Source organism: Nicrophorus vespilloides, unplaced genomic scaffold (genome assembly GCF_001412225.1).
Source record: "Nicrophorus vespilloides isolate i.1.1-1 unplaced genomic scaffold, Nicve_v1.0, whole genome shotgun sequence".
Classification (NCBI taxonomy): Eukaryota; Metazoa; Arthropoda; class Insecta; order Coleoptera; family Silphidae; genus Nicrophorus; species Nicrophorus vespilloides.
Genome location: NW_017100115.1, coordinates 111,970 through 122,332, shown reverse-complemented (window position 1 = coordinate 122,332; position 10,363 = coordinate 111,970). Strand labels below are relative to the sequence as shown.

Here is a 10,363-nt window from a genome sequence, read left to right as displayed (position 1 = left end):
GTAAAATGAAATTTTTAGATTAACTTCAATTACGACTTGGAGATTTTCAAAAAATTTGCCCTTCTCTTGCGTGCTGCGTTTATTAAAAACAAATGCGTTTATTACATTGTTCTGTTATCGATGAACGTTAAACAACATTGGCATTTGTTTTATTTCTATTGTTTTCCCGGATGACACGCCTACTGCAGTTACTATCGTTCTTTTCTTTATTTATAGAGAAATCAACTTTTGCGTTTTCGTTTCGAAATAATCCACTCTCAATATTATTTATTTAACTGTAAAATGAAATTTTATAGATTAACTTCAATTACGACTTGGAGATTTTCAAAAATTTGCAGTTAAATAAATAATATTGTGAGTGGATTATTTCGAAACGAAAACGCAAAAGGGAATCACTAAAGTTCATAACAAATGATTGTGTTATGTGAAGATTAAATAAGATTGATTGATGTTAACGCGTTAAGAAGTTAGCGTTTACTAGGATTATTTTGAAAGTAAAACTTATCAATCAGTCAATTGATAATGATGGTTGTGGTGTTACCTTTGCAGCCGGAATAACTGCTGATCGAAGTGGTTCTCGTTGGCAACGAGGCCAGACGACCTCTGCAATGAGGACAAGACGTCGTCTCTGAGCTGGGTGTTTGCTGCTGCTGCTGCAGATGCTGATGTTGTTGCTGCTGCTGTTGTTGTTGTTCGACCCGTGCCCATCTGGCTGAGGCGGCGACCATCGGAGGCGGCAGCGGTGGTGAGGGACTCGCAGATTGGCTGGACCAGCTCGGCTGCTCGACCATCATCTGCTGATGCTGTTGCTGATGGTTACTGTTGCTATGGTGATGATGGTTATTGGTCGGTACGACGGCCACCGCCGACGAGTGCAACATCTGCGACAAAAATCACAAACCGCAATTAAAATATTTCATTCAATTGAATTTTCTTAAACAACAATCTCAACAAGAAACAAACAGAAGAAGAAAAACGTCATTTTTTAATTTGAAAAGATTACACAACGTAGAAATTGCGAGATGTGATTGAGGGAGCAGAACACGACGCACTTCCGTAAAGTTCGAATTGGAAAAAACAAACAAATCTTGACATCTGTCAATAATGTGACATCTGTCAAAGTTTTGTTTTTTGTCGAATCTCGGAAATTATAAAATTCAGCGAGAATTTATCAACAATATGTGCATACATCAATTTTCGTTGAAAATCATTCAGGTTTTAATTAGGAAAATTCAGTAAAGTTACATATGTTTGCATATGTTGACATTTTAACAATCACAAATTAAAACGAAACATATAGAAATAGATCCATCAAATTCATTTTTTGTATCAATCGCAGTCGACAAAATATATCGAATATATGTTCTTGAAAAACAGTTTAACAATTAAGACAATTTAACGTGAAACTTCATAAATAGAAATTGTCATATAGTAATGGAACAGTTAGTAATGGAAATGTCAATTTAAAACTGCGGACATCGTTTGACACTCTGCTTTCGATAATATGACATCTGTCAAAATTTTGTTCTTTTTCTAATTTCGATTGAACACAATCGACAGTGTCTCTGCATCAATCGCATATTGTAAAATTACACATATTTTCTAAAGTAGAACAGAAAGTGAACATTATAAACTTGACGTTTTAAGTTTTGTTTCTTTGCAAATGTAGATACAAACGTAATTGAGGTTAATGTCAAAGTGACGTTGTCATCAACAACAAAATGGTTAATTTCAACGAAAATAAAACAAATTTAACAGATCAAACTTGAATATAAAAACTGTTACCTCAATTTTTTTTTAATCAAAAAAGATTCAGAAGAAAATAGTCATATTTTATGATAAAACGTTTATCAAAAAAGCGTTATGGGTTTATCAATAATGGAATTTAAAAATGTTGTTAATTTTTTGTATTTAATCAGAAGCAAATACTATCAAAGTATACGTGTAAAATAAAGATCAAGTGTTGACATCTGCTGAACAGACACGCAAATTTGCAAATGTCGATTGATAAAAGTTTGCCATAAATTTGGTGGTTGCAAGATCAAAATAATAATAACATTTTCAAAACGTCAAAAATGATGTTATCTGTACACGTCAAAAATGACAGATGTATTTAAAACGACGAAGAAGGTTGTTTTTTTTTTTGGGGGAAATTACATGAAATCATTTAAAAACAATGATTGTTATGACAACAATTAAATGCAAATAACAAGATTTTTGTAAACGGAACACGTCCATGTACATTGCGTCTGCAAAAATTACACAAAACATCTGAGATGGAAAAGGCGAAACAACCGAAACGTTCCTTAACATTAAATTATAACATATGCATGCGTGCCCATAGATTGCTTAAGATTTATAAATTAATAAATTAATTAATTGATCAGCTAAGATTAGTAATTACAGTTTCTGCAATTCGATACGTTTTTTAAAGATATTATATAGTGGAATTGGGGGAAAGAAAATGATATCGAATACTTGACGTTCATCGATGTGACATCTGTCAAACAAGATGACGTGCGAGGAAACGCAACCGAAGTGGCGATACTGTAAAATAATGGAAAAACAATTGAATTACGAGAAACATCTGTCGTTTTCCGAATTGGTGAAACAATTGATAGCTGTTACCCTTCTCTTTTTCTTCCTTTTATTACTGTTATTATTATTATTATTTCTTTCCTCGACAAAGCGAAAATAATCCGGGATGCTTTTCTCTCTCTCTGTCTCTCTTTCTCTCTCTATCTTTGACTGGTCGATAGAGAAGGGGTTGAGGAGAGGAGTGAAACGAAGATACGGTCGTGTCGTGTCGCCGCGCCGGGAAAAAGGAAGACTTATTAGGAAAGTTTTCCCGGGACGCGCGGAAAATTGAATCGCGACGATGATTTATGTCTTCATCGTGTGTCGTCCGTGCGCGCACCTGTCGATATCAACCAGACAATAAAAAAAAAGATAGAAGAGTCTTAAACTCCTTTGCCGCCTTCTTCGATGAAGAAATCATAAAAAAGATGGTCCTGTAACGTTTTTTTTTGTTTTGTTTTATTTGATGTTAGATGTTGATGGTTAGGTTAGGTTTGGTAGATTTGCAGGAATAATAATGTAGTTATTTTCCTGCTACGTCGACGGAGGTGGCGGCGGTGGAGCGCGGAATGAATTTTATGTTTTCCCGCGCTAAGCCGAACATAAATTCGCCGCCTCCCACGACCGCATTAAATCATCAGTCGGTGAGATGCGGGGGTGGTGGTGGTTGGCAACGACGCGTGGGTGGATGGTATGAGGGTTGCGTCAGGTATGCGCGCACTCGAACTATTCCATCCCAGGGAAATTTAATTATGAAGTGTTGGCAACTTTACGTGGGTTTCCCCAAAAACAATTCGCTAACCATCCAACTTTAAGATCGAGTCGCCTGACGATGAAGACACGGCTTCTTTTTGTTCGTTTTTCGTCGGCGGTTCACGACGCGACGGCAAGAGGGAGCGCAACCATCCTTTTTGTAATTAATAAAGTTAATTAATTGAAAATTAGCGCGCGCAGTTCAAACGCTAATTAAATTACGTCGCTACGTAACCCTTTTCCACTTACCCCATCCACCCACAGCCAACTTTACACATCGTTCACTAATATTATTAGTATATATATATATAACAATTGATGTGGAAACCCAAGAGCAAAACGCAACAGGAAACAAACGAATAAAAAGCGATGAGCTTTCGATTTCACGAAAATAGGAAATCGAGAGATAAATACAACGAGAAAACACCTTCTCTGGTTTGGACTAATTTCCGCATATACATATTAAATTTGGATAAACAGAAAATCTGCTTTACATTTTTCATTTTTTTTTTTGTAATAATTACTTTGTGAGTATGTCCAGCAATTAATACGCATAGAAATCAAAGATGGCGTACGTGTGTGCGTGTGTGGTTATAAATAATTTCTAGTGAGTTTTGTTTGCAATTCAGCAGCGAACACAGAAACCTGGGGGATTTTTTTTTTTGTTTTGTTTTGTGTAATAAGAATTTTAATAAATGGTCGTGCTTTTGTTTTTTTTCGGGAGGCGGCACGCGACAGACCGTAAAATTGGTGGTGTGCGCGCGAGAGAGAGAATTATTTATGCGTTCTCATTTGTCGCGGAAAATTAAATAAGCGACGACGAGGTGTGCTACAAATTGTAGAAACGGCAGGCGAAAACGAAATGAATGAACGTTTCTCGATGAAATCTATATTATCCTAGGCGCAATGCAATTCCAAATGGAACGGATGCAATTGTTTCAATATATTAATTAAGAACAAATGACGTCAGTTTGATTGATTTTGCCGTTTACGACATCTATCGGATTGTTGGGAACTTCGTAATCGTAATTGCGGTGTCATAATTAGACGGGCGGCGTCGAGGTAAATTGCGCTTGAAATGAACAAAACACGGTGGTTTTCTCTCAAGTGCACGCTTGATTCATGTCTCGGAAAGAAAGAAAGAAAATGAAGTGGGCGCAATAAATAAATGAGCTTCGCCCCTTGCTTTCTACTCCGCCGCCGCGAAACAAAATTCTTCCACAGCCGCCTCGCTTTTACTACAACAACAACAAGAACAAGAAGCACAAGTCTCGGAGGCGGTTAGTGAGATAGTTGTTGGTTTTGGTTGAGTGTAGAGAAAGAGATAGAGAAGAGACGTAATAAATTGCTTTTCGAGCTGAAGAAGTGGTCTCACTGTTTACCCTTTTTAGTGCTCGCGGTCGTCGGGTGCGGAGGCGGAGGCGGCGGCGGCGGTATCTCAAATTAGAATTTCGCATTTAAGATTTTCGTGGTCTGAATATAAAAAGATATTCTCCGTGTCGCGACGCGCACGAACACAAATTACAATTTTTTTTTTTTCATTTCCACTTCACTTCTTCACTCGCGTTCTTTCTTTTTGCACCGTTTTTACCCCAGTTTTCCCCAACCCGAACAAGCAGACATCTCTCACGTCCGCTTTTCTTTCTTTCTTTCTCTCTCTTTTTTTTCCATTACCATACGGGCAGCAAACGCGATAAATTTCCCAAAAGGTTTCCCTCCCCCACCACCACAAGTTTTTTTTTCCTCTCACTCACTCACTCACTCCCATTTACTCGAAGCATCAATGCAGGAAAGGTGTTCAAAAATGAATGCGCGCGAGAGAGAAAGTAAAGAAAACATCAGCAGGATTGATGAAACAATTGATTTAAAACAGCAGATCGCAGTGGCAGTAAACACGCTCTCATTCTTATTTGCTCGTGTCTTTAAATAGAGAATCACCACCACATGTGGAAAGAAACAATTTATTCGTGTTTTGTTTCACCTCATCAATTGTTGAAAACAACAGAATCTGACGTCAAATGGACGACAGTCGATGACGAAATTTTTGTTCAAAAAAAAAAAAACATAACTGAAGTTAGCACATCGATTTGTGAGAACTAGCGTCAAAATTGATATTCCAAAAAATGGAAAATCTCTTTTGCTATCGTTACTGTTGAATGTAACAAGAATACTAGATTTAGCCGGTACAGGAATTGACCAGTTAAAGATTAATGAATGAACGTCACAATTTGACAGTTTTTGTTTCGTTTCAGCGTCAGCATCAATGATTATAATCGAAAAAACTAGATTGTTGTTCACAGACGAGACGTCAGATCGATGATTAAAGAGAAACGGAAATTTCAAAGTTGGCACATCGATTTGTGAGAAAATCTTTTGTTGTTGTTGTGTGAATGTGATTGGAAGACGGTTGTCATAATGACGTTTATGATAATGTTGAAAAAAGTAATACAGCAATCGGTTTGACGTCGATTGAAACGTCAAACTGTCAACCTGACGGATGACGATGATTCGATTTCGATTTTGCAAATGGAAAGAGAGAGAGAGAAGAGAATCGCTTTCGCTAATTGTGATTTTGCACCTCCTGTTAAATGCAGTAGAGTATGGGGGTGAGGTGGAATGATCGTGGCCCCAGCAGGATAGAGGGACGGGTGGCAGCAGCAGGATCAATCCGGCCATTAGGCATTCATCAAACAGACGCCCGTCCTGGAAATAAATGGATGGACGAACGAACGAACGAACTGCGACTATACGAGAAACTCATTGATTTAAATGTACGCAAACATCCGCCCCGCATCTAACTAACACTCTCTTCATTTCTCGCTAGATTTAACCATTTTTTATTGGTACGAATTTGAGTGTATAAATGTAACCACAGTTTTTGACACGATCATCAAAAAACTGCAACCAATCAAACAACAACTATGATAATGATGACGTTCAAAATGACAGTGACGTCCAGACATGCAGGATATGTTAATAATTCAGGGTCATGACGCAAAAGTTCTAAGACATGTGTCACTGTGACAATGATGATATGAAAGGCGGACAGGCGATCGAATCCACTTAATGTTATACAAACAGCACGTGTGAACGTGGTAACGTAAAATTGGAATGGTTTAATTAAATTGGAAAATACATTTATGTTGTTGTTTCTCATGGAACTGTCCGAAAGACACCTGTCACATTTGTATTGATGACGTCTGTCATCTTGACACATGATTATGTAAATGTAGTACAATGTATTATAGATTATACCTTTGTAATTCAACAAGAGAAAAAAATGATCTTTCGATTATGATGATGACAGGTGATATATAGGAGTTTATTTAATAATCAGTTCAATGAAATGCGGGCCTAACACGATATGAAAATCGGTACGGTTCAATGATCTCATATCTCGATGACGTCTGTCATCATTTGACAGATTGTTATGTTTTATACTTGTGTAAAAACGGTGAGAAGGTTGGTTAACGCAATTAAAACATATGCCATTCGTTGATTGCAACAAAACAAAAACGAAACGAAATGGATCGATCATAGTTGCGGATGAAATTTAAGAGCGCGGAGATGTTTCAGAGATGTAGAAAGGAAGCATCTCGCTGATCGAATCCTTTCTGCGGATATCGATGAATGAAAGAATGAGAACGATGATTATAGGTCATCCGTCAAAAAGGAAAATCGGCGGTGGCTGCTGCTGATGTAGTTCGTAGCGAACGAAGGAGTGAGTGAGTGAGTGGGCGAGAATGAAGGAAGAAGATTCGTCCTGCGGCGGCTCAAGCTTATCCATTTCCCAGTCTACATCCTCTATCCTCTGCACATCCCTTTCCACCCCTTTCCTCTACGCCACTACGTACACTCTCGAGACGACGAGATACGACAAATTGCACGATGTGTTTTGTCTGCCTGTCTGGCTGTATGTGTGTGTGTAAAAGAGAGAGAGAGAGAGAGATGTAAAAAGAGCGCTTTTCACGCTCCAATTTTCCGCAGCCAGAAAATGTAAATTTCCTTTTCCTGCTCTGCTCCGGCGGCACAAGAAAAATAATGTGTGTGTGTCCTGGCTAAGAAGCTAGGAAACACTTTCACCGAAACGCTCATCTCCTTCAACTTTAATCTTAACTTAACCGAGGCAACACGGGCCTTGAGAAACGAAAAAAAACAACAGAAGAAGACAAGACAAGAAAATGTAATTTCCATTATTCAAATCACATACATCGATGATGTGATGATGATAGGTGGTGACGATGATGATGACACCGTTCGAAACTGACGCAACGCATGCAAATATAAGCATGCAGAAAATTGCGTAATTTCACATTAAAAACACAATCGGTTCTTCTTCGCCATGTACATTGACTACAACAGAAGCGAAGATCAAACAAGAATCGCAAATCTCAACGACCTGTTTTGACAGCAGCACAAAACTATTGACAACTGTCAAATCCTCTTGTCATTGATGCAGTTTTGACAACCACAACAATATTGAAAGTTGATTATAGTGCAAAATAATGAAACGTCGATAAGTATTTGAAAAGTTGTTTTTTAACTCTACCGTCATAGTAAGTATCATGTTTCGAATCGAATCGTCGAATTTTGACGTTGGTGGTGGTGAATTGGCGGAGCAAGAAGTTGCAATTTCGGTATTACAATCAAGTTGACTTCGTAGTCACGGTAATTAGCGTAACCGGAAATTTGTTTTTTTGTTTTTTTTTTGACATTTCGGTGACGTGTCAAATATTTGTCAACTAACAAGATGTCAAGTAAATGGATTGTTGCGATGCTCAGAATGGTAAAATAATACGAAAACAACAAAAACGATATTTTTAAATATTGCAGTAATATCAAATTACGACACAAAAGAAATAATCAAGAGCGCCGAAATATCAAAATATGTATATTAAGAAAAAAAAAAATGTAGATAGATTTGCACCAATACAGTAATAATTTTGCAAAAATTAAAGAAAAAAAAAGATAAATAATCGTAATTATTCGATGGTCGATCACGATGGTCACGATTTTAGCGAAGGAATTTCTCGAAAACTTTTCAAAGTTCACGACCCGCATTAATCAAGTTACTTTGGAATAGAAAGAAAAAAGATGAACGACGATGACAGAAGATGATGATGCTCAATCATTACGATTGAAATTTGTTTCTTTTTCTCTCTTTCTTCTTTTTTTTTTGAGGAAGAAAGAAAGAAAGACACGTCGTTAAAAAAGAGAAAATGATCACAAGAGTCGGCAATATAATTATATGGTATTTCGCTTTGGCTTTCGGGCTAGAAAACATGAGAGGTTAGTTTCAAATATTTCTTCTTTTTTTTTCGTTTTCTTTGCATGTTAATAATTGCGTGTAGAGGAGATGGAGAAAGTCTAATCATTGTGTGTGTGTGTGTAGGTAAACGGTGAGGTTTATGGTAATTGTTTTGTTTGCTTTTGTTTTTTTTTTTTTTAGATGAAATTCAATCAATTTACCGTTGCTCCCACAGGATTCGAACATATCACTCAATCCTCCTCGTTGGACATCATCGAGCGTCGGACGTGGCTCAAAATTGAAGCGCGAAAATCGTGGAAGAACGACAACGACAGCATCTCTCGAATTCTTTTGTTTCTTTGTTTTTTTTTTTTGCTTTTTTGTTACGTCCGTTGGTAATGTTGTTGTTGTTGTTAAGGGTGATGATGATGATGACTGTTTGGTTGCTAAGCGACGAGCAGCGAGAGGAGTAGAGTGTTTTGTCGAAATCGTCCCGGTCGCGAGGTGCCGCGAGACTGGCGTGTGCGGCGGCAGCAACGATCAGAGCAGACCCCGGCCGTCGTCTGCGCCGCCACACAGCATCCGATCCAGCAAATATAGAAGCAGCAGCAGGAGGAGAAGAGACACATGGAACGCGAACATCTTCTTTGTCATCATCATCATCATCATCATTAATCATAGCAACAATAATAGTTATTAAACAACAGATCAGATGTTACCTCTAGCAACGACAATAGTTACTAAGGAAACAAGATAATTCGAAATATTATATAGATATTGTACGTGTCGCATAGCAACCATCAAACGCAAACTTGTCGGTGTGGTTACTGTGCCCCATTGCGATCGCAATTAAAAACGAAGGGGAAATGTTAAATTGGCTTAATTGAAAATGAAAAATCACAATAATAGTAATCATGATAACAGATGACAGAAAATGTCGCTGAAGAAGATTTGATTGATAAAAAGAAAAGAATCAATAATATAAATGTGTGCTCGTCGAATATCAATGCGAATATAAAACTTTGATGAACAAACAACCATTTTTTTTATATATATATAATTGGTGAAAACGTGTTCAAATTGAATGGATCACGCGTTAAGTGTTTACGTCGCGTTACGTTACGTTACGCGTTGGCGCGTGTACGGAAAATAAAATAATTTGCGTAAAAAGTAAATGCGCGACGTCGCGAATGTTAATGGAAGGTAGTTTGTTCGTGTTGTTGGTTGGTGGTTGGAGCGAATAATAAAGTAGCGATTTTAGAGGTAGCCGAAGCCCATTGAAGCCGAAAGGGCAATGAAGAACGTATTTTACTGTCGTCGTCGTCGTTCGCAATCGAATGAAATTGCATACAATAAGAGAGAGAAAAGGAGACGCAGCAGGACGAAGAAACGATACGTTCTTGTTCATGATGATGATGATGATATGCACCGACTGCGATCGTAAAATCACGTATCGTATTGGACTCGGCGTAATTTGCAGCCGGTGTATAAATAAAAAAAAAACAAATGCAATACCGTCACCATCGCAACCACAACCACCATCGAAACCAAAGCAAGCCCCGCAGCAGCAGCAGTAGTAGTAGTAATGATGATGACGATGATGATTATAATGATAACCAAGTGTGTTTGTACGTGTATAAATTGGATGGATTCTGCTGGTACGGAATGCGAAAAAAGCGATGGAACGCCACGGAATTCATTATGTAATAACATAATGCGCGCGGGAAAAACGGCGTGAAAAATGCAAACAGGAATTTTCCAGCCGCCTATGACCATCTACGGCTT

General features: G+C 37.8%; 1 protein-coding gene across 1 annotated transcript; it reads right to left on the bottom strand.

Moving 5' to 3' along the window:
- Nucleotides 1-512: 512 nt before the first annotated feature.
- On the bottom strand, nucleotides 513-9,169 carry LOC108568770 (putative mediator of RNA polymerase II transcription subunit 21). Its single transcript, XM_017930051.1, has 2 exons — nucleotides 8,800-9,169; nucleotides 513-881 (listed from the first exon to the last, which is right to left on the bottom strand). Exon 2 carries the CDS (start codon nucleotides 879-881, stop codon nucleotides 513-515), a length of 369 nt encoding a protein of 122 aa, XP_017785540.1. The 5' UTR covers nucleotides 8,800-9,169.
- Between the last annotated feature and the right edge of the window lie 1,194 nt (nucleotides 9,170-10,363).

Excerpts from the sequence above, each read along its gene's own strand:
- LOC108568770 (XM_017930051.1), bottom strand. The coding sequence starts at position 881 with ATGTTGCACTCGTCGGCGGTGGCCGTCGTACCGACCAATAACCATCAT.